The sequence below is a fragment of the Trachemys scripta genome, chromosome 3 (assembly GCF_013100865.1).
Source record: "Trachemys scripta elegans isolate TJP31775 chromosome 3, CAS_Tse_1.0, whole genome shotgun sequence".
NCBI classification, from domain to species: Eukaryota; Metazoa; Chordata; order Testudines; family Emydidae; genus Trachemys; species Trachemys scripta.
The window spans coordinates 183,123,392-183,148,704 of record NC_048300.1 but is presented as its reverse complement, the minus strand read 5'-3'; the positions used below and the strand labels follow the sequence as shown (position 1 = coordinate 183,148,704).

General features: G+C 41.1%; 1 protein-coding gene across 4 annotated transcripts in view; it reads left to right on the top strand.

The window, feature by feature from the left end:
- The window catches only part of LDAH (lipid droplet associated hydrolase), a 187,153-nt gene that overhangs the window by 32,579 nt on the left and 129,261 nt on the right, over positions 1-25,313 (top strand). For 3 of the 4 annotated variants that reach the window (XM_034766592.1, XM_034766591.1, XM_034766589.1), the window contains one exon: positions 9,687-9,821. In XM_034766592.1, coding sequence (XP_034622483.1) covers positions 9,687-9,821 — 135 coding nt within the window. Of the gene's footprint in view, positions 1-5,901; positions 5,998-9,686; positions 9,822-25,313 lie in introns of those variants that run through there. The other variant, XM_034766593.1, reaches the window with a different exon arrangement.

Genomic DNA, 25,313 nt, shown 5'->3' with positions numbered 1-25,313 from the left:
CTTGCATCTGAAGAAGTGAGGTTCTGACCCACGAAAGCTTATGCTCCCAGTACTTCTGTTAGTCTCAAAGGTGCCACAGGACCCTCTGTTGCTTTTTACAGATTCAGACTAACACGGCTACCCCTCTGATACTTTGTATATTATCTGACTCAAAAAGTACTACAGAAACTAATATTAAAAATACCGTGGTCATTCAGCAGGGTGCCTAGCTTATTTTAAACAAGACTTGAATTTGACATTGTTTTAGATTTCAAATAGGAAAATTACAAGTTCATTAATTTCCAGGGAAAAAAGTTTCTACTAGAATTTATTAAACCTATTTTCCCCTTATTCTTGTGTCCATAATTGAACATTCGTCCTGGGCCAGGTCTTCAGCTGGTATAAATTAGTGTAGCTCCATATTGAATGTTACATTTACACCTCATGAGGATCTGGTCCTATATCTTTTTATTTAAGATACATAGTACTGTTTAGTGTCACCATCTGACTTTTGAGTGTTTACATATTAAGTCATTCAGTGGCCCTTTTTGACATTGTCATTTTTGCAGTCTTGCTTAACAAACCTTTTGCTATACCAAGAAACATAATTAAATGGTCTAAATTGTTTATTTGTTCTGCAGGGAAGAGGAAAAAAAGTTGTTAAAGCTTAACCCCTGGGAAGTTGTGGGGGCCACCTTAAGAGACTACTGCATCCTGCTAAACTTTTATGCTGTCCTTTTGTCAGTCTGATCGCTTCCTCTTAGCTTTTTTCTGCCTCTAATAAATATGAATTTGGAATATTGCAAAAGTTTAATAAGGAATCAATTTATTAATAAATTTACATACCATGACTTGCCATGTTTATGTACATTTAAAATCTGGGTGAGTTGAAGGTAATTATTGAAATATGACATTGCACTTGATAAATGTAATGCACCTCTTCAGTACTGCTTACTAATGTCTATGTCCAAAGGTTTTGGAAAGGCACATCTGGGATTTCAAATTTTAATTATCTGTAGCCTACACTGGCATATGCTCTTACTCATACATGGAAAATCAGGATGCGCTGTCCTGTTGTGATTTCTAGCCCTCAGTCTATGGAATTGATTCACAGGCACAATTGGTTAGCTGGTTAGATTCAGGCACGTTAGTTAGGCTGGCAGTGAGATCTCTCACAGAATGGTACAGACCTGATTCATCCTACAGATGGAATTTAAATATGTAGGCTGCCTAGCGTGACCAGGTGTCCAGTTTTTGACTGGCCCACCCACTTGAAAAGGGATCACGGCGGCTCCGGTCAGCACCGCTGACCAGGATGTTGACTGTCTGGTTGATGGCACTGCACAGCGGGACTGGCAGTCTCCCTGCTAGCCTCCACGCCGCGCAGCTGCCGGGAAGCTGCCGGCATGTTCTCTCCTCCGGCTCCTACGCGTAGGGGCAGCCAGGAGGCTCCTCACACTGCCCGCACCCCAAGTGCCACCCCTGCAGCTCCCATTGGCCGGGAGCTGTGGCCAATGGGAGCTGTGGGGGGTAGCACCTGCAGACAGGGCAGCACGCAGAGCCACCTGGTTGCACCTCTGGATAGGATCTGGAGGGGGGACATGCCACTGCTTCTCAGAGCTGCTTGAGGTAAGCGCTGGTGGGAGCCTGCACCCCTGACCCCCTCCCGGGTCCCAACCCCCTGCTCCAGTCCTGATCCCCCTCCTGCCCTCTGAATCCCTCAATTCCAGCCCGGAGGACCTTCCTACACCCCAAACTCCCCATCCCCAGCCTTACCCCAGAGCCCGCACCCCTAGCCAGAGCCCTCATTCTCCCCCGCGCCCCAGTCCTGATTCCCCTCCCTCCCTCTGAATCCCTCAGTCCCAGCCCGGAGCACCCTCCTGCACCCCAAACCCCTTATCCCCAGACTCACCCCAGAGCTGGCACCCCCAGCTGGAGCCCTCACCCCCTCTCGCATCCCAACCCACTGCCTCAGCCTAGAGCCGCCTCTTGCACTCTGAACTCCTCATTTCTGGCCGCACCCCGGAGCCTGCACTGCCAGCCAAAGCCCTCACTCCAGCCCTCTGAGCCAGCCTGGTGAAAATGAGCGAGTCAGTGAGGGTGGGGAGAGTGAGCGAGAGAGGGGGGAGGGATGAATTGAGTGGGGGCGGGGCCTCAGAGAAGTTGCGGGCATGGGAGGGGTCCCAGAGGAGGAGCGGGGCATGGGTGTTCGGGTTTGTGCAAATAGAAAGTTGGCAACCCTAAGATTGCCCACAGTTCTTTGATTACTTTGCCATGTGGGTTCCACATGCCTCTTCACACACAAAATAGCCTGATTCTTATAGCTATCTGAGCAAAAATTCAATATGTTTAGAGTGCAGGAGGGGAAGAAGGGGGGACTTGGGGAATCTCAGGGACATAATAAGCTGTATTTACAGGAGGTCCTTGACAGAACCCTTTTGAGTTTTCTACTAGTCTGTAAATGTGGACAAGTGACTGTAAGTGCAAAATGCAGATTAGGTCCCCTGTTTACATAATGGAGGCAAAAACTATAAGGTGCTCTTCAACCGAGTTCGTAGTGCCATAGTTATGATGGGTCAAAATGAAGCCCGCTTGTATGTGTTTCTGCTTAAGATGCTTGCAGTTGCCTGCACTTCGGCTATGTTTAAGGGAAAGAATAAAGGAGAGAGATCATCATGCCCTTGTATGTGCACACAGGTAAGAAATGAAAGTTTATTGACAAGAGCTAATTATGATGATCATTTGTATAAATATAATATACATTCGATATATCTTATTTGCAAATCCTTTGCCCAGCATGTCATGGAAACCTATGTTTCCCTTTAAGGCCTGATCCATTTGTTTGAGGTGTGTGTGTGTGACAGCCTCCTTAAGCCTTTCCCATATGTGAGAACATCATTGTATTCTGTATATGCTCCATTTAAATCTGTCTGACATCTATGGGGGCTGTTTTCCATGCATGAACATAGGTGAGTTACATCTCTGACTTCTTTGGTTGCTGGACTGCAGCCAAGGACAGATTAAGTTTCTGTGAGCAAGAAACTTGTCTTCGTGATTCCTCAAGTCAGAATTGGGAGCCATGGCAGCCCTGGAAGGGGGCAACTGGAATCCATGCGACAGAAATGAAATCTGTGGGGTCCTGCTGTGCACCTCGGAGTTAAACTTTCATTTATAGTGGCTCATTTCAAAACACCATTCAGCATTTTGATTTTGTCGAAACAAATGATCACGTGAATCTTGTTGCAAAAGTTCTGAGTTCTGAAACTGGAATGTTTCTAAAATTAAATCTGTGGCAATTGTTGATTATATCTAGCAGTTCTAAAGCTCTTTGTAAATCCACTGCTGCCTGTATTTCTCCCTTCATTTATTCAGAGAGCTTCTCTCATTCTCTATGCTCTCTTCACACTCCCTTACACCCTGTGGGTCAGATTTAGAACTTGTGTGTGTATAGGAATCTCCAAACTAAATTGGACCAGTGGTCTAGCTACCTCAGTATCCTGTCTCCAACAGTGGCAAATACCAGCTGCTTAAGAAGAAGGTGCAAGAAACCTTATAGCTGGCAGTGATGGAATAACCTGCTGCGGCAGGGTGCTAGGGTAGCACCCTCAGCACTGAGAATGCTGCAGCACAAAGAAAGGTGCAGGTTCAGCTGGGAGCAAGTTTCTGTTGGGACCGGTTTCTGTTGGGAGGGATGACTGACACCTGGGTGGTAATTGCTGGGCTAATGAGACATTTGGCTCAGTAGCTGGGTGGATATATATAAAAATAAATTTGGGAGGAACAGGAAGTTATGGGGAGCTCAGAGGATGAGCTGCTGGAGGAGAGAGAGGGCTGTGTATAAGTGGCCTCCTGCTGTATATTTGTGTCATGTTCTGTTTTGCTTGGGAACCGAAGAATAAATGTACATGTGGTGAAAATTTTCTTTCCTAAACTTCAATAAATTAGAGGGTGGCTTATGCCTTGATGCAGAGGTATTTATACCCCTTCCAAAACTGTTTGAGTTGTTTTGTTCTGTTTTTTACTCTGTGCTCCCCCTGGAGTAGTCAGGTTTCCCTAGGTTGGGAAACATGGCTGTGAAGCCAGATGTGTTCCTGAGTTACCCCTTTTTTGTCAGGAACTGGATTGTGTAGTATGTGGGCTTGTCTATACGAATGCCTGGGTCTTGGCAAATGGGTGTCCATCTACCCCTCGCTAGCATGTCACACGCTAAATGTGTATGTGGACTCTGCTGCCAGGCACTAAAAATTTCACAGTGCGCTTTAATCTATTCCTGTTTCAAAAACAAGCCCTCTCTGTGTTGTTTTTGTGTCATGTGCCTACTGCTAAATTTAATGGTACACTAATTTTTTTACAAACCTAAACAATTCACTTTTATATTTTATTGGTACTATTGTTTTGAGGATGTTTTGAGTTCTGCAGTAAATCTGGGGATTATTTCAAAGTATGCAGGGCTATGTGCTACCCCTGTTTTCCCGACTAAGGTTCAGGCTACGTATTATAAAAAAAAAAAAAAAAAAATTGCAGAAAAATTCAAAATGCTTGAGTCTTATAGACCCAAAAGCTACCTGTCTTTGCTGCACTGTGTGCAGGGGTTATGGTGATTTTAAAATGAACATTATTATTTACTTATATTTTGAGCACAAAACTTCAGCCACTTAATTAACTTGGATGGTGATACTATATCCAATTCCATACTTCCTTACTATATAGGTAGCTTGGTTCTTTTGAAAGTGCGTGTGTGCGTGTGTGTGTTTAAACAAACCTACAGTTTCCCTCTGTGTAGTTTTCCAGAGGAAATGTCAAGTTGTGTGGCAGCATTGCTATTGTTTATCAATGAAACACTGGGGCAGAACTCCAGCTGGTGTAAATTGTCATACCTCACAGCTAAGTACCTTCATGGGGAGAGGGCTCTTTAATCTACCGGAGAATGGCATAACAAGAACTCATGTCTGAAAGTTAAAGCCAGACAAATTTAAATTAAAAATAAAGGACACCTTTCTAACAACGTGAGTGATTAACAATTGGAACAAATTACCAAGGGAGGTGATGGATTCTCCATCTCTTGAGATCTTTAAATCAAGACTGAATGTGTGTTTGGATGATTCGCTTTAGCCATGCAAAAGTTTATTGAGCTAAATGCAGGGGTAAATGGGTGGAATTCTCTGGCCCGTTTTATACAGAAGGTCAGACTAGATGATCTGATAGTTCCTTCTGGCCATAAATCCGATGAAACTGAGAGTTTATTACCACTCCCCCAGTTTTTATGCCATCTGCAAACTTTATCAATGGTTTTGTTTTCTTCCAGGTCACTAATAAAAATGTTCACTAGCGCGGGACGAAGAACTGATCCCTGAAGGACCCCACTAGAAACACCCATTAGATGATGATTCCCCATTTGCAATTACATTCTGAGATCTATCAGTTAGCCAGCTCTTTATTCATTTAGTGTCAATTTTATATCGTTCTGTTTATTAATCAAAATGCCATGCTGTACACAGTCAAACACCTTTCGGAAGTCTAAGTATTCCGGTGAACAGTGGTACCTTTATCAATCAAACTTGTAATCTAATCCAAGAAAACAAAATCAAAATATTTGTTTCTGTTGTGTTCACTCCTTATCAATAATTGATTTGATATTTTTGAAAATATGAAAACCATAACAAAGAAAGCGCAGTTGGGGACATCTGCTTAATATGTACTTCTTCCTATTGATTAATCTTTGGAACTTGAAACTGCTACCGTACATGAATGATTTAGTTGCCCTGAGGTGGTTGAGAAATGATGTGTTGCTCAAATAAACTTGAGTACCCTGCAAATGGTGAAAGTTGATACAGCATATTGCATTCACTCAGGGTTTCCATTTTTCAACAGCTACTTGCTGGGATAAAGAAATCGAGATATGCTGCATGGTTTTTGTTTTGATGCTATTGGGAAATCTGTAGAATGGACAAATGAGCAGTAGTACATTGCTCCAGGAGCATTTATCATTGTGATAAACTTGGCAGTTCATCCCACAAGGTAAATAAAATTTAAATTGTTTAATTAGATAATATTTTGGTTGCAACAGAAGAGCTCCTAAAACTACATATTTTGGTCACAAACCAATGCACAGACTAAAACTCAGTGTCTTTCATTGATATAGAATATGTGGGTTGGAAGGGACCTCAGGAGGTCATCTAGTCCAACCCCCTGCTCAAAGCAGGACCAATCCCCAGACAGATTTTTGCCACAGATCCCTAAGTGGCCCGCGCAAGGATACTCCTGCCTAGGAAACATTTGTTACCTTGTAATTGTAATGCATGGAAATGCTTTGCTTAGATTCCTTTTGCACTAAAAACAACAACCCAGTCCCCAAAAAACCCTCCTTTACTGACAGACACCTTTTGCGTCTTTCAGACTGACCAGGTAAAGCTGCTGAACATTATACTGGGGTGTAGAAGTTTGAAATACAATAGGTAGTAAACTCCACTGGCTTGGGGAATGCAAATGTTAACCTTAACTGGATGCTTAAATTTGTCTACTGTGCAGCTGGGAGTGTGCTTCCCAGTGCAGGTAGACAGACACATGTTAGCTCTATTTAGCATGCTAGCTCAAGCATAACAGTGTAGCTGGTGTATCATAGGTGGCAGCCCAGGCTAGCCACCTGAGCACAAGCCCACCTTGACCCCCTCGTTATGTACTTGAGCAGCTAGCCCAAGTTACTGCCTATGCTACCCCAGTTATACTGCTATACTCAAGCATACTAGCTTGAGTAGACCTAGTGTGTGTCCGTCTACCCATGCTCGGATTGTAGACATACCCTGTGTGTGTCCGTCTACCCAGCTGCATTGTAGACATACCCTGAGAGACTTCCATTTTGCACCACTTCTAAGGCGTTGGCATTGTGGCTTTTCGATTGTGGGTGAGGTGCTATGCTCTGCTGTCGGTTACACTGCTGCAACTCTGGAGTAACTCCATTGGAACTGAAAGCTCAATAAGCAATTTGCTTATAACTATTCTTCAATTCGCTATGGAATTTCTCCACTACTAACTACTAGCTACTAACTATTCTCAGTTCACTTTTTGTTGGTTAAAACCTTGACATGCTATTGATTTCTCTTATTAAGAAGCTCACTTTGTGGCAATGGTTCTCATTTCTACCCTTTCAAGACATTTTTAAGTATCAGTAGCTATTTTAACAATTGACTGCACAGTATTTCTTTTATCCTGAGCAGGTACTTATAATGAGGGTTCGGGGTGGGGTGCACTTGCCTGCTTTTTATGGGTCTTATCTCTCTTCCCTGTCTGAAATAAACTTCAGGTAGCAGCTCCATTTATCAGAGGATAAAAATCTCCTTTGTCTCAGAAAGGCATTAGTCACAGGTGCCCTGAGCTATATAGAGGATTTAACACAAAGCCTGACAAGTACTCTATAAACACTTCAGACTTTCACTATTCTTCAGCGGGTGACTGAAGCATGAGAATACTTTCATACTAGCTGCCCTAGTTGATGATGGGAGAGAATGTGTAAAAGCTCTGGACATTGTAAGATTGTTTTTTTCTCTTTAGTTGTTTTTGAGTTAATAAAATAGAAACTGGTTGAAAATGGATATTGGAAGCATTCAGAGAGGAAAATATCTGCTTTGAGGTTAACTGGATTCCTTGACCATAAAACACCTTAATGCATTGTATTTCAGAGTTGAAGTATAATGCAGGAACATTTCTCAGTGACCAGATACACTATATCTCTGGGTAGCTACTTTAATCTTCTTTCTTGCTGAAAGACAGGCTTCCTTTTTTGTAACGTGAGTTCAAGATGTTTGTCAAGTGGTGCCTAGAGTCCTTTTCAATATCTTTCTACCTCTCTACATGAAGCATTTTTAAGGAGTGCTGTTTAATAAAGCATTTCTGTGGTATATATTTTTGCATCTGTTTTTATTTTCTCATAAATAATTGTTTAATCAAAAAGCCTTTTTGGTTGTTGTTTTACTTGACACGTATGATGTAGCTCAGTTGTATAGAATCCAGACATTTAGAAATGGACACATTTTTAACTTTGCCTAATTATTTTTTCCAGGTGCTAATATAAACCTTGTAGTGCTTCTTTGATTATACACACAATATTTTTATCTGTTCGCATTGTAATTTTGCTAATGAACATCATGGGCTTGAATACATAAAATGGTGTTGAGTGAAGTCTGTTTAGATCTGTACAGTTTAGTAACAATACATTTATTTTTAGAATAGTACTTCTATTAAACCTCAAACAGTCAGACCTAACACAAGCAATTAGCTAGAGATAAGTGAAGAAGAAAGTGCACATTCAACATGTTTTCTAGGGAACACCTCTTTGCAGGGCACTGTATTTACTGTATAATACCTGAAGAATAAAAGGGCTAAAGTGAGAGATGTAAAATAAATGAAAATATGCAGCACAGAAAGAAAAGGAGGTGGAATAAACTTAGATCTGATCTACACACAATTTTTGTACCTGTATAACTATTTTGCTTAGGGGTATGGGTATTTTTATCAGAATAAGTGTACTGGCACAACCCTCAGTGTGCACACAGTTATGCTGATATAAAGGAGCCTTATACCAGGATTATTTCCCTTCTGGCGCCTTTATACTAGCATAACTGCATCTACGCAAATAGGACTGTACTGGTATAACTGTACTGGTATAGTTACTGCTGTACAATTTTTGTGTGCAGAGAAGCTCTAAGTGGTGTTCGGCTGATAGCACCCACACTTTAAGTGCTACTGAAGGAAGACTTGCTGATATACCCTTAATGTCATGGTGCACTCTGCACATTTTTAATGGGCTGTATTCTGAATTTCTCAGTCACCAAAGTCTGGAAGTTTAGCCTGAGAAATGGAATTAGTGAATGTTGAGTATGGGTTTCACGATATGTCCCTAAAAACAATAAATATTGTGAATGGAATTTTCGAAGGCCCCTCAGGGTGTTAGGCATCTAAATCACGTTCAGTTTCAATGGGAGTTAGTCCCGTGGAGTATTTGAAAATACCAGCCTGTATTTTTAAATAAGTATTGGTGATAATTAAAAAATATATATTATGGTGCTTCATCTTGAAATATACTTGAAAGCTGCTTCTAGTTTATAATCTAATTAGCTGCCAGTGTGGACATGATCGAAAAATGTCTCATTTTTTTACTGGACCAAGAAATACCTTCACATTCCCAAATCCGCTTTTAAAGAGATAAAGGAATGTTATGACGTTTCAGAGAATGGAGTAGCAGAACATCTAGTATCTACATCAGTGTGATATGGAGAAATCATTGTGATATTTTCGTTCTGCACTCATCAGTGGGTTTCCGCAGAGCTAACTTTATATTGTCATTTGATATTTGTTAGTATATAAGGTAGGTATAATTTATGAGTTTTCAGACACAGTTAACAGAAATCAAGAGGATGGACAGGGAAAGCAGCTTGACCTTCAATGGAAAAAGAGTTATTGCTTTCAGTGTGGGTAGCAATGCAATTTTCACTGTGGTTACTGTCTCAGCTTGTCAAAATATACAGTATCCATGGTCTGTAGAATTGAAGCAGTTTGGTACTGTCGTGAAATAAGGTGTACAGAAATATCAGAGGTACGAGACATAAGAACATAAGAAGACGCAACAAATGTTTGTTTTATACAGAACTGCGTTGTCGTTTGTCAGTTGTTGTAAGATCAACATGAACACACTTGTGTGTTTCTCTTGTCAGGTAACCCAGGACTGGCAGGCTATTACAGGACCTTCATACGGGCATTATACCATGGACTAAACCGGCGATATCCAGTTTGGGTTGTGAGCCATGCTGGGCACTGCAAGCCCCCTAATGGCATGGGAATGACAGAAGGTACTGTACTGTAATTTGTAACATACACAGATTTTACCATAGCAATGATTTGTCCTGCAAAACCTATGTTTATTAATAATATCACTTAACACTTCCATGGCACTATTCATCTTTGGAATGCCCTGCAGACATTCCCTCAGAACAGCCTTGTGAGGGAGAAAGTACTGTGAATGTTCTTATTATTGTCTGTAGGCACCTCTATATGAAAGAGTTGCTGTGGGTTCACTGAAACTGATTTTAACTGATTTTAGTTCTGTTGTCGCAAGGAATGTGGACACTCTTAGTTCAGTTTAAAGCAGATTTATTTTGGTTTAGCATAAATCAATTAGGGATGGATTTAAGGTAATTGGAAATATTTTGGTCAGAAACCAAAATTAAAATGTCTATACGTTGATTTGCTCCAATGTCACTAGATTTATCTTAAAACTGTTTTTAAATCGATTAGTGCAACTTCAGTGTGTAGACAAGACCTCTGTCTTATAGATGGAGGGAGGGACCAGGGAGAAGGAGCACAGTGACACAGCCCAAGGCCATGGAAGTAGTATTGCCATATCTAAAACCTAGGACAAGGGTTCCTGGCTCCCAGGCCTACACCCTGACCACTAAATGGTACTTCTCTGGTCTTAAATTACTTTCTTAAGTCTTAGACAAACCTGAGCATTTGCTCTTTGCATTTACACCTGCACAAAGCAGTTTTCAGGATCAGGGGCTTAACAGCAGAAATGTTTAAGGTCACTTTCCTTACCCTAGCATTTGCACCTGAGCTTTTGAGCCTTAGTATTTGCTTCTGTAATTTCAACGTTGAAAGTGAAATCTGAAACCTAACGGTGTTTTTGTCAAATTGCTACTAATCATTCTGGTCAAATGTCAAACTCTAAGGCAAACATTAGCACTTTGGCAGTGGAATGAGAATTCCCCATACTTCCAACTACTAGCTATACCATAATATATGTTAGGATCTACACTTGCTGGTAAGCCTGCAGCACCATGGAGTTAATAAAAGTATAGATAACTGTTGACGGATAGCTACAGAAAAAAATTAATGAAACGATGCAGGGTTTTAGTGTAACTTCTTGTTTATTTTATTAGGAACAGGAAGTTCAAATCCTGTCAGTGTGAATTTAGAATTTATTTAAAAATATTCTTCAGGCAGCTTTTTCAAACTAGTCTTCTAGGAAATCCAAAAATGTTAATAATTTTTAAAAATTTTGTATTACTAAACTGATTTCTTGAGTAGGGCAGCAAGCTACACTCTGTAATAACACGTTAAGCATGTAACAACAAAAAATCAGTTAATTTCTTATTAACCCGAGGGAAAATGCTAAGCAGCTAGAAGTCCTTGAGTTAATCTTATTATCATAATCATAAATTGAGTGCAATTGGGGAAACAGATGTTGGTCAGTGCTGGGAGAAAGGAGGAGAAGAGGAAATAATAAAAAAGTAAATTTTGAGTTATTAGAAGCTGATCCCCTTTCCTGCATTTGTTTATTGCAACATATGCAGTGAACTAAATCATGAATTAATTGCAAGTGTTTTACTTGAAAACTGCAAACTAAAGCCTCAAATGATGGATTAAGAAAAGAGGAAGCCAGAATGAATCTCTAAAAAAAAATCATTTGCGAAATGTATCTATGAGGTGCTGCAGTGTGAATAACCCACCAAAGTGCCTTTAAGAGTCAGCACAAGGAAAATGCAGTCAGATCACACCTACAGTGCAAAAATATAAAATACTCATATTACACAATACACTCATGTTACACAATACACAGTTGAAAACTGAGGGAGGTAGAAAACCTCAGAAGAAAGAAAGTTTCCTATTCATTTGTCAGGATGCAAAAAAAAAAGTGTCTTCACTGCTGTGTAACACACATCTGCAAGCACATTCCTCTCTCAACACTAGGGTATGGGTGACTTTTTTCCAGTTGATACTGTGTTTGATTTAAACAGCCCTGCTATTTCTTCATTGTGTTCATTCAGTTTGCAGAAAACAATATTTTATATTAAGTTTGCTCTTTTCCAAAGGGGTCTAAAAGCCCGTTACAAATTATGGGGCAAATCCTGACTTCCTGTGTAAAGCTCAAGTAGCAGGATGCCTTGTTTTGCCAAGGGGAATGGAAGGCTCTCCATAGACTGTGGGTCGAAATGGCTGTAGTCACCAATATGTTATCTAAATCTTCTCTACCCTTCACAAAGGGGTTTGGCTGGTGGATACAGGTGATGGACCCATTTTCTATGAGCCTCCACCTCTCATGCCTCCTACGTCAGCCCCCAACATACACCTTGCAGCATTCTGGATAATAAAACCCCTGAGGAACACAAATCTATAGGCACAGGGGGAAAGGATCCTGCTCTCTGCTGCTGCTATGTATTGGGCCCTGAATTTCTGGAGAGTAGAGTGCTAGAAACAGAATTTAAGCCTATATAAATGCTGCAGGAGGATGGAAACCAGGTGGATAACTGACACACTACACAGCAATGGAGGAAAAGGAGAGTTTGCCCAAGAATACTAGGGCTTAGATCTTTTTTCTGTGGACTCTTTCACGTCCCCAGTAAGCCCCAGAACCTCTAATTTTAAGTTCTCATTTGAAAGACCCACACAAAGAATTTCAGGAAACCCAATTTCAATACAGATGCTCCCTGGGTTACGCAAACCCGACTTACGGAAATCCGCACTTACGGAAAAAGTTCTGGTTTTTTTGCGTAATTGTCGGAGATATATTCCCAACTTATGCAAAATTTGACTTATGCAAGGTGTTCTGGAACAGAACGCATGCATAAATCAGGGAGCGTCTGTACTTGGGAAGGATGAAGGGATAAACTGATTATGCTAGTAATTAAACCTGTGATTCAAGAGTCTTTCAAATCTGAGCCTTAGAGCAGTAAGAAATGTGTTCTTTTCAAAACCTCATGCATCCTCAGAAGAAAGGAGGCTCCATCCCCTTGTTGCTCAGTGAGCATTGACCTTTTACACGTAGAGAACAAAGTCTACCTGAGTATTTGTCGCCTTAGTGGGAAGAGATTGTGGTCAGGCTGTATTCTCTTAAAGAAGCTCAGAAAGGATCTATTTTGTATTTTGCTCTGCTGTCAGCTGTCTTAATCTTTCTCCCCTTCATGGGGCAAGGCCCCATTCCACAAAAGTGCAAGCAACATCTATGGTATTGCTTCAAGAAGTTCTACTTGATATCTACTTGATATCTTACATGTTAGTAAGACTTTATGCTTTGGTATAAAAGTCCTCCGCTGATGTATCCTTTGGAATGGTGGTCCTTCATTCAGTTCTGCTGCTTGTGTCCTCACACCCTCCTCCTACTTGAGTACTGCTTGTCAGTCACCCATAGGGATCAGTACTTGAAGAAGAAGAAGAAGAAGAGTCCTTATAGTAACTGAAGGTTCTTTGAGATCAAAGAACCTTGTGGTTCTTGTCTGTGTTCCGCTACCTATCCTCCTTCCCCTCTGCTTCGGACCATCTTTTGGATCGTGACAGAGAAGGAACTGAAGAGGCTGTTGGTCTGCCCCTTCCTGTATCTCCTAGGTCGGGGGCATGAGGTGAGTGAGGATACATATTTGGCCCAATGGACACTGCTTTCAAAATTTCAAAATCCACATGATCCCGGCATGTGGAGCGCCTGCCTACTCCCAGTGGAATACAGATGGAGCCACACATCTTGAAGAACCTCCAGTTACTATAAGGTAAGTAACTTTCTCTTCCCTTTTGTAAGTTTCATGTTCTGTGTTTGTTTTCCTAATAGTCTAAGGAGAACGGACAGATGCACCAGTATTCTGTACTTTTGAATAAGAGTCACTGATGGTAACAAAATTGTTGTTAGCAGCGCATGTTGCTTAGCAATTTGATTGTGAGTGGGATGTTAAATAACCCACCATTTGCTGCTGTGGCTTGTGAAAAGCAGTAATCGTATGATATCTGGTAAAGGAATCTTCTCCTGTCATCCTTGCCTCCTGATATGGATTGAAGCAAAGAGGCTTAGCACTCACCAATTTGCGTGATGCTCCCTGTTCGGAGGTAGATATGTTGAGTTTTAACTGATTTAAGTTATCTGTTTCTGAATGTTGAGTTTAATCAGTAATTTAGACTTTTAGCAACCAGTTGTGCATAAATTATTCATAATTTTCACTTAGCCAAAAGTCAGTCTTGCCCCTTAGTCAAAAAGAGTGGCTCATCTTCCAGCTCAACTGTTATAAAAATCCTTGTAGGCTGAACACTGCTGGGATTGTTCACTGTATATAGCACCTGACGCTGAAGTATTTAAAATTGCGAAAAGGAGAGCAGCTTCTGAGCACTTTCTTGGACACACTGTTTAAAAATCAACATAATCTATATATGCTGTAGAAACGTTTGCAGAATCTTAAAGGTGTTGCTTTTTCCTTTGCAATGCCTAATATTGACACTTTGACTCATAGTTTTCCTAATGGTTAATGTGCTTGAGTCAGTCACACAGATGCTACCTATGAACGGCTTCTTTTATAATGTCATAAACACTGACTACTTATTTATCCTGGCAGTTTTGTCTGCTACGTGAAATGTATTATGATTTTATTGGTGACTGCCTTTATGAGCTGTGAGTATTTGGACATCAGTTGTTTAATTTCAATTTAAAATACAGGTTTGTAAGAAACAAAGGGGGAAAAAGTATGAACCCAAACAGATCATAATTCAGATATAGCAATGTCTGCCTTTAATTAAAATAAACAGTGAAAGTATACCCATAATTAGTTTATTTGTCCAAGTTTGTAGGGTTTCTTTTAGCATGTCACTAATAAAAGGGATTTGCATTACTTTTCTTTGAGATTTCCGGTCACATTTTGATGAGAAATGTAATCTTCTACAGCTCATAGAGTAACATGTTAGGCATTGAGAAAGTTTATTTAAACTACAAGTTAGTGCTTTTCCTATAAGAGGCTTTTTAAAATACATTGCAGCTCAATGCCCTGGCTGTCAAAACAGAGGCTACTGCCTGAGAATGGATGTCAGTTTGTATTTTCATAGGGATTAAATAGATGGGCCTTTGAGTTATTAGCAAGACTAAATGTGGGTAATGATGGTGTATAACTGGCATTTAGAGAGCAAATAGAGTAAAAATGTGCAGCGCTTGATATATGGAAAATGTTTACTCTGAAAAGGAACAGTGGGCAATTAAGAAAAGAATGGAGGGAAATGGTTCTCCAGGAAACAGTTAATTACTGAAAGAGAATAGTATAGATACTTTAGCGTAACTTTTTAAATGACATGTAATTATTTTCAAATAACTTCCTTTTAAAAAGTTCACCAAAGATGCAAATGGGGATTGCTTGAGGAATGAAGTACCATTGCACATGAGTAAGTTGTGGCAGAAACTGGCTCTAGGTTTATACGTTGAAATGTCCATGCTGCTACCAAGAAATACAGCCTGATTCTCATCTCACAACATTGTAACTCAGGAGCATCTCCATAGTGTTAAACCTATTTGGGATCAGAATCTGGCTTAAAATAGTCTTTGCAGTCAAATTCCTCCTCTATTATTTTTCTTAAAATGAACTCCTATTGTTTGGAAAATGAGAGATGAATTCATTTATTTAGAAATTGAATACCCGCCATCTTAAGTAGTTCAGTGGTCTTTTGTTTACTTTATTATAATTATCATCCACATTTTACAGGCAAGGATCTGGGGCACTGAGTATTGCCCAAGGTCATGCTGGATGTCTGTGGAAGAGCTGGGAATTGAACCACATCTCAAGAGTCCCAGCCCATAGCATCTGCCACAGTAGATCCTTTCTCCTGCATGCAAAGTGCCCATAGTTCTCCATAAATAATAACAAAAGGTGCAGAGAGTATCAGGGTTGGTAGGAAAAAAAGTCTCTTCTAAAGCATTCAAATTAAGTGCTTGTTCATTCTTTTGAAACACTCCACTCTGCTTGGATTTTAATCCTGTCTTTATCTCCAGATACATTTGTATAAATAAAGTAGACACACATAAGCAGCTGTGCATTACAATTGCGTTTCACAAAGGTTTTTGATGACTTGATCAACAATAAGGAATACAGTGTCCTTGGCCAGAATATGAATAAAAATCCAGTGTTTCTTCCCCAAAAAAACCCAAATGAAATTGTCTTCTACAGATACAATTACAAATACAATTACAAATACAAATACAATTACAAATACAAATACAAATACAAATACAACTGTCTTGCATTATAAGGTCAGAAAACTTGTATTTGAATTTTAAATCTTTAGCTTTTTTATTATTGGTTTAGTAATTTACGGTAGTACCCATAATGTGTTAGGTGCTTTAGAAATATAAAGTAAGGTATGAGCCCTGTCTTAACGAGTTTATAATCTAAGACATAAAGTAGACAGATGGACAGGTGGTATACCAAAGAGGTAAAATAGGCAAAGTGGTTTTTGGTAAAACAATGTGTGATAACATAATAGTTTTATATTTAGACTATCTCCAGTCAACTATTCTATTGAAAGATGAAGCTAGGCAAATTCAGACTACAAATAATGTTTCTTTTTTTAACAGAATGTAATTAACTATTAGAATAATTTACCTTGAGATGTGCTGTATTATCTGTCACTAGATATCTATGAATCAAGATTGATTGATTTTCTAAACGATATGCTCTAATTCATCCATATGTTATAGGTGAAATTCTTGATGCAGGAATTACTGGATGAAATTCTATGGCCTCTGTTACGCAGGAAGACAGCTAAATGATCATGAGGGTTCCTTCTGGCCTTACCATCTATGAATTGAATATCAGTCAGTTAATTTCATTTAGCCATCATGGTGGAAGAGAGTATTCATGAGCATGTTAAGGGCTGAGTCAAAGCCCTTGAAGGTTACTAGAAATCTCTTCATTGATTTCAATGGGCTTTGGGTCAGGCCCTTAATATGGAGAGGGTAGTCCAACACATTCAGAAAGTAGGTTGTATGCTTAAACGGCAACATGGAAGAAGGCCCAGGAAAGGGTAGTGGGAGAAGCAAACCAACAGCACCTGAAGATATGGAGAGCTTTAGGTTACATCCTCCAAAATGGTAACATTCTTATCAGTGTAAAACAATGACAGTGAAATGGCTATGTATCAAGTATCAGAGGGGTAGCCGTGTTAGTCTGGATCTGTAAAAGCAGCAAAGCATCTGACGAAGTGGGTATTCACCCACGAAAGCTCATGCTCCAATACATCTGTTAGTCTATAAGGTGCCACAGGACTCTTTATGGCTACTCTGAAATATGGCTATGTATGTTCTCTCTCACTCCGTGGGAACATTTGGAAACTCTGTGCTATGTTGTTTCTTTGGTTAATTGCCTCTTGGCTCTGTTTTAGGATTTACTACCTGACAAAATGGAGTTTGCAAATGGTTCCATTTGCAAATCCTCTCTGTGTAACTAATATAGGAACAGATTCTGCCTTCAGTTACAATGATATAAATCCAGATTAACCCCAAATGAAGTCAACAGAGTTACTCTGGATTTACACTAGAGTAAATCAGGGCAGAATCTGGCCTATTGTGTAATATGTTGGATCATTGTTTGTTTGCCAGATGACACAATATGAGGGTGTGCATGAATGCCAGAGAAGGACCATTCATTTGTATAATCCTATGATTAACTATTCTGCTAGGAAAATGGCTAAAATAGTAGTCTGAAGAAGACAAGGAACACTGTGTGCCATAATAAGAGGGTTGCGTATTATTTTAGGACTGTGATTCCCAAACTGTGGTCTGTGAGCCACTGGTGGTTCCCAGGCACTTGCTTGTGGTCTGTGGAGAGCTTGTAGATCAGGCAGTGTTGGCTCTCACACTTGTTCCTACTTGCTGAGATGTATTAATGATAGCTAAGAATACATGCAGTACTTTTCTAATAATATTTTTGTGTGTGTAAGCAATTACCATGGCGGTCACTATGCCACCACTAATGGGATTGTGGCCTGCACAATGGCAAATGTCAAGGGAAGTAATCCAATGAAAATGTCATATTACAGGGAAATCTAAATGTAAATCAGTTGTAATAGTGACTAACCAACTTTGCTCTCATTATTGTCTCTGTATAAGCAACAAGGAGCGAGTTTATGGAAAAGGGTATGAAGTCAGAATCCATTGGCAACCTTATGGTTTTTAACTTATTTGGAAGCATGTCAAATGTTTTTAATGCTTGCTTGTTTTGAAAAATACCATCTCTTTGGGGTGACTGGGTGTTATTGACAAATTGTGGGTCCAGTGTTGAAATAAGTCAGCTCTAGGTCTGTGTCTATGGCATTTTTCTAGACAACTCCTGAAAATGTAGTGACTCCCCTTCTGTGCTTCAGCAAAGAGTATATTTGAGATGTTGGATAGCAAGTGCAGTATTAAAAACGTGATCAGATTCAAAGGCTAAATATAAGGTGGTGCAAGGTCCACAATTGGTAGGTAGGTGTAAGAGAGTTTTAGGTGGATGATTTGGGTACTTAGTGGGCAGAAGACAGGGAAGTAGCAGAAGAAGCAACTAAAGAGTGTAAAAGTGTAAGGCCTTGTGTACACTACACAGTTTTGTCAACAAAAGTCAGCTTTCGTCAATAAAACAGTGGAGGTGTACACACTGAAATGTTCTTCCCGCCGATGTCACTCCCCTGCTATGCCAACATAATAAAACCACCTCGACGAACGGTAGAGCTTTTTGTGACATAGAGTGACGCAGCATCAGTGTAGACACTGCGTTTGTTTATGTCACCCTAATTGGCCTCCAGGAGGTGTCCCACAATGCCCATCCTGACCGCTCTGGTCAGCAGTTTGAACTCCACTGCCCTGAAGGTATACAAGTATGTGCCCCTCACCTCGTTAAAGGCCCTGGAATTCCTCTTCCTGTTTACTTGGCGTGCACAGTTCACAAAGCATTTTTCCAGCTGACCATGCTGGCTTTCTGCTGCAGACGCTCTCCTGCATAGAGCATACCGGAACTGTTGGATCTGCTCAGTCTATGGGGAGAGAAGGCTGTGCAGTCACAGCTTCGCTTCAGCTGTAGGAAATTTGATACCTACAGGCTGATTGCTAGTGCCACGCAGAAGAAGGGGCACGAGAGGGACACGCAGCAGTGCAGTGCTAAGATCAAGGATCTGAAGCAGGTGTACCAGAAGGCAAGGGAGGCCAACCGTCACTGTGATGCAGGGCTGAAGACATGCCACTTCTGTAAGAGCTGGATGCCATCCTCGGCAGTGACCCCACCTCCAACCCCAAGAGCCCCATGGATACTTCGGGGGGATTGGAGGCAGTGGCCAGCAGACTGAACCCCAGTGACAAAGTGGTGGATGAAGTGGAGCTGGAGGACGATATGGAGCAAACAGCAGGGTCATCCGGTGGCGTGGTGAGTCAGGACCTCTCTTCCACTCCAGAGGGGTCTAGCCAGTCCCAGCACTCTGACTCTGGCATGCAGGATGGGGAGCTCCAGTAAGTGCTCACTTTGCTTTGATACTGAACAGTGAAAGGAGTTTGAGCTCTTCTGTACTTTGTTGTATGGTAAAAGAGGAATAAGGGACAGAAATTAACAATGGAGCCTGTGCTTCTACTCAGTGGGTCCATGGGGGAAAAGTTTGTTAATGTACATAGCGATGTTCCTGTAATCCTCCATAGAGATCTCTAGGAAACTTTCCTGTAGGTATTCTACAATCCTCTGCTGAAGAAGGTTCATTGGTAGAAGTGTTCATTTCTCCCTCCCACTGTATGAAACTTTGCTGCACCACCCAGTAATTATTTCTACAAGGACCAGAGCAGCACACAGGCGAGCAGCATACGGAGCCGGTCTGAAGCCACACGCATGCAGGAGATGCCCCCTTGCATCCTGGGTTACCCTTAGGAGTGAGATCCTGGGTTTGATTACCCTAGTGTGTGGAAAAGGGTACCAGTATTCAGAATAGTCTCCCTAGCTGCTTGTCTTAACCCCTTTTGCAAACTACTCTTTGTCCCTTCTCCCCCTTGCCCGCCTCTTGCTCCCTCCCCCCCCCCCGCCAACTCACCATATTTGGGACTCAGGCCGACCTGTATGCTAGCTCAGGGACAGTGAGAAATAGGTGCGTGTAACTTTAGTGACTCACAGTACTGTCTCTGTTCATTGTTTCTTTGGCTTCTGCCAATGAACCCTTGAGGTCCCCCTCCTCCACACCGGCAGAGCACTTCCGTCAGATAAGGTGGCGAACCAGGAGGCATAAGGAGGATATATTTCGTGAAGTGCTGCAGTCAACAGATGCAGCACGTAGTGAAACAAGAGGGAGACCCCAAATTAATGAAAGACTGAGGCTAGATAGCTTGGAAAGGACTCAGGGGCAGGAGCAGATGATAAAGCTCCTGGAGGGCCAGACAGAGACGATGGAGTCCCTCATTACCCTGCAATCTGAGCTCATCCGTGCACGACTCCCCCTGCAGCCATTATAGAACTCCAATCTATGCCCTCCCCAAACTCCCCCACAGCAGTCCTTGCGTGTTCGCGGTCCCTCACAGTACCCCCCCATGCACTCCACACCTAGGGACTGATTTCCTATAGAAAGCTGGAGTTACACACAGCTGTGAAAACCCTAACGGTGAGACTGTTCCTCATTGTCATGTCGCCTTTCTTGCCAAAAAAATTTGTTTTGTCCTGTTATTAAAATGAGTATTTGTAACAAATACACATTGATTAGTGCTGACGTTGAAACACACTGGCTATACAGTTAACTCTCAGGAAACAAGCAAGGTAATTCAAGGCTGCAAGTAATCATTGCTTGGCCTAATGCATCACATAAAGACACATTACTGGGAATCATTGTCAAAATGCTCCTTCAAAGCCTCCCTGATTCAAACAGTCTCTTGCTACACCCCTCAAATTGCCCTTGTATCTGTTTGTTCAAAATCAGCAGCCAGCCGATCAACCTCAGCAGTCCACACCAAATATTTTGTAGAGTACAGCAGGCCACAATGACAATTGGAATATTTTCCTCATTGAGGTCTAACCGGCCAAAAAGACAACACCAGCGACCTTTTAATTGGCCAAAAGCACATTCAACAGTCGTTCGGCACTTGCTGAGCTTGATGTTGAAGTTCTCCTTGCTGCTGTTTAGGTTCCAGATGTAAGGCTTCATGAGCCACTGGAGTAAAGGGTAGGTGGGGTCTCCAAGGGTTACTGTGGGCATTTGCACATCCTGCATTGGGCTTTTCATGTCTGGAAAGAAAGTCCCAGCATGCAGCTTTCTATACAGTCCAGTGTTCTGAAAGATGCATGCATCATGCCCACTCTGCATTGAGGTCAGTGAAATGGCCCCTGTGATCCACCAGCCTCTGTAAGACCATGGAGAAGTAGCCCTTTTGGTTGATGTACTCCGTCGCAAGATAGTCAGGGACCAAAATTGGGATATGTGTGCCATCTATCACGCCACTATAGTTAGGGAATCCCATTGCCACAAAGCCATCAATTATTTCCTGCACATTACCAAGAGTCACAGTCCTTCATAGCAGGAGGCGATTAATGGCCCTGCACATTTGCATCACCACAACCCCCACGGTGGACTTTCCAACCCCAAACTGATTTGTGACTGACCAGCGGCAGTGTGGAGTTGCCAGTTTCCACACAGCAATCGCAACTCGCTTTTCCACAGTGAGGGCAGCTGTTGTTCTGGTATCCTTGGGCAGCAGTGCTGGGTCGAGCTCAGCACCCAGTTCCATGAAGGTGGATTTGTGCATCTGAAAGTTTTGCAGCTACTGCTCATCATCCCATACCTGCATCACGATGCAATCCCACCGTTCAGTGCTTGTTTCTCTAGCCCAGTATCGACAGTCCACTGTGGCAAGCTGCTCCATGAATGCCAGCAGTAATCTTGAATTCTTTGTTTCCATGGCACACAACAGGGCAGGCATCACCCATTCACACTCTTGTTTCACAGCTCATGAAGTACTGCAGGACCAGCCATGTTGTGTTCATAGCGCTCATCACCAGACTGGTCAGCAGCTCAGGATCCATGCTGTCAGGCAGATATGGTGGGCACACAGTTCACAAAGACAGTTGAAAAATGACGCAAAACAAAGTAGGAAGCCCATGGAGTGATGGGATGGGAAGAACGGCATCACGGGACAGCGAGCACGTCCCTATGATGTACTGCGACACAGGGTTTTGAGTTGTACAGAGGGGTAGCTACCCACAGTGCAACACTCTCTCTCTCGATGTTAGAGCATCAACTGTGGACGCTGTCCACCAACGCAAGGAGCTTTGTGTGGACGTGCACAACCAATGTTACTAAAGCGACTTATGATCGTCAGCATAACTTAAGTCAACTTAACTCTGTAGTGTAGACATGGCCTAAATTAAACTACAGTGCCTAGACCCACACACTTAATTTATGCCCGTTTACAACAACATCTGCCCCAAAGGCATGCAAATTACATCAGTTGAAACCCAGTAGACTCCCTTACACCAAGATATATATCTGCAACTTAATTTATCACTCAATTTAGCCTCCAAAATTTGTCCTCCAAGTTTATATTAGGACAGGTTTTTTTTCTTTTCTGATTTTGGTCATCATGAAAGCTGCTTGTTCTTAGAATTGTGGATAGCACTGAGTCCAAAGAAATGCAGTCAGGACCGAATTCTCGAATCTGGCATCTTTTGGCTGTGTTAAAGAAAACCAAATCATGAACCTGTTATCCAGGCAGAGGTAAGCAGGCTTCATTTATAAGCATGGATTTTAAATATAGGTAGACATTGAGCTTCCTGTTTATGTAGCTAGCTACTGCAAGTGATGATTCACTTTGAGCCCCTCACATGGGATTCGTCACCAGTGAGCTATCCCACATCAATGCCTGTACAGAGGAACTGGTTGTTTTCTCAGGACAGGGCAGGAACTGCCTCAACACAGACTAGTCATGCTGCCTATCTTGATGCTGCAATCTCTGTTGCTCAAAAAGCTTGTACTTCTCAGCCTTTTGAGGACTGTTTAAATCCTAAATGTACATCATGAATCATTAGTATTGATATAAATGTTGACATTTTTGTCATTGCTTGGCAATACTTATATTTCACTTTACGGTTTTATTACTGGATGCTTATTTTAGGGAAACAAATGTACATTTCATTTTATGAACCCACTGGAATGTATTAAATTGAAATGTGTGAAAAGCAAATAGCCCTAGAGATGCTGCAATGTTTTATTTACTGTGACTTTTTTTTCCCTTTGAGCCGCATGCAGTAAATTATTAATAAAGACCCTGATTGAGCAAGATACTTAAGCACATGCTGAACTATAATCATGTGAGTACACCTAATGGTGATTCCTGGCACCCAATTAAAGTCAATGGCAAAACTCCCATTGACTTCCACAGAACCCCTTAGATGCTTAAAGCTAGGCAAGGGCTTAAGAACCTTGCTCAATCATGGTCAAAATGAATGAAATGGAATTTTGTAGCATGCATCAAGGAAATGTGTCTACATTTTCCTGTTTATTTTCTTAGCATCCCACCCAAACATTTAGTAACTTTAATGATAAAGCCAGATCTTACAGTGTTGTGTGTGCAGTTATTTACTTACTTGAACTGAAAGGCTACAGACTTGATTCAAATATTATTTGATATTCCCGTGGACTTCAATGGAGTTATGCCCAATTTGTATTGGTGTGAGAAAAGACTCTGACTGTCTTCATTTGTATTGTTGCCATGTGAAAGATTTGCATTCTTGAGCTGTCTGTGTCAAGGTTTTCTACAGTGTCCATCATCATAATATAGTAGGGCTTATTTCTTAAAGAACGTCCACTGGTACATTTCTAATGCATTATTCAATATTTCACTAATACTTTTTGTTAAAATAAACCTGCACTGTTCATCCCAAATTGCACATGAGCTTAGTATGCTTATATTTTTAAAGAATTGTTTGAAAGTGACAATTGCTGAATCCCTAAAATACTCCTTGAGATTCTTGTGTAGAAAATAAGAGGCATGTTAAAATTTGTTGATAGCCATCCATTGCGGAGTTTAAACCTTTCACTGACTGCATTCCATGGAGCTTTGGAGCTAAGTTTTAGGCTTGTTTATGGATCGTTTTCAGCCTTTCACCCCATGACACAGGTATGTTCTCCAGCTGATACCATCATCTCTAATTAGATGCAGATGGCTGTTTGTGCACGCACAAAAAAGTTTGAACCCAAAGGAACCCCATGAAAAGGTAACATTTGTGTCTTTGGTGTCCTGCCTTAGAAAATAGGCCATAGTTCACTGAGTTAAGCAACAGTGTGATGTTTCAGTATATTTTGTTTGTGCCTTTACTGTCTTGTTGTTTGTAAATGGATTAAGAATGAAAGTTGGTTTAAATATAGTAAACAAGAGATTGGGGTTGGTGCGAAAGCATGTTGTTTCATTTTGATTTTGAGGACTTCCTCCCGGAAATCCAAGGCAATTTGGACAATATATTTTACATCTGTAAGCAGAATGAACTTGGACTATCCCCATTGCTCAGAATCATTCCATGTGACTGAGAGACACTGTTTCTGCTTTTGTTGTGACTATTGTCTCTTCATTCCCTACCCAGGCTAGGTTTAAGATGAGAATCATTCACCAAGAACTGTAACTTATTAGTGTAAAGTTTCTATTTTGTGACTAGGACATTTAGATTTATTTTTCTGTTACCTGGTAGGTTGGCACTGGGAATAAATAATGTTATAGAGACTTAATGGCATCAGTTCAACAACTGCTAACGGTGGTTTTCTTTTTATTCCACCTGATCTACAGTGTCAAGAACCATTACAATATGAATTTGGAAATCTCCGTCTGTTAGTGCAAGAAACATTGCTTGATATAATTGTTTGTTGGTAGTTATGTCTCTGAGTATAAACCCATAACCTGTTGGGGGGGGGGTCATGGAGTTGCAAATTAAATTCAAATTTGGACCAATGCAAAGCAATGCACGCTGGAAGGAGTAGCTCCAAGTAACAGAGAATTTATTGCATCCCTTGGTCGTCTCTTCCAATGATTAATTACGCTTACTGCTAAAAACTCATTAGATAAATGACTAAAGGGGATTCCTTTAGAGCAGCGTTGTGACATACTGGCAGCGGGGCTGCTGTCAGAGGATGCAGGAGGATAAATGGAAACAACGTCCCAGGCTCGGACTGAGCAGGTTAATATCGCTGCTGTTCTGCCTGAACTTTTTTATTTTTATTTTTTTTTCTTTCTGATGCTTGACGGAACTACTACTAACCTGCCTGAAGTTACTTGCTTGTGTGTTTTGCCGAAGGAAGGAGTCTGGGGGTCATAGTAGATCACAACTAATCATGAGTCAACAGTGTAACACTGTTGCAAAAAAAAGCAAACATCCTTCTGGAATGTATTAGCAAGAATGTTGTAAGCAAGACACGAGAAGTACTGTATATGCTCGCCGAATATTTTTGGTTAAAAATGATGCATCAAAGAGCCGTGGTCGGCTTATAAAGGGGTCTACGCCAAAATTTGATGATTTTAAACTCTATGGAATCGTTGAATTGAATATCTAATACATTGTCGTTTTGTT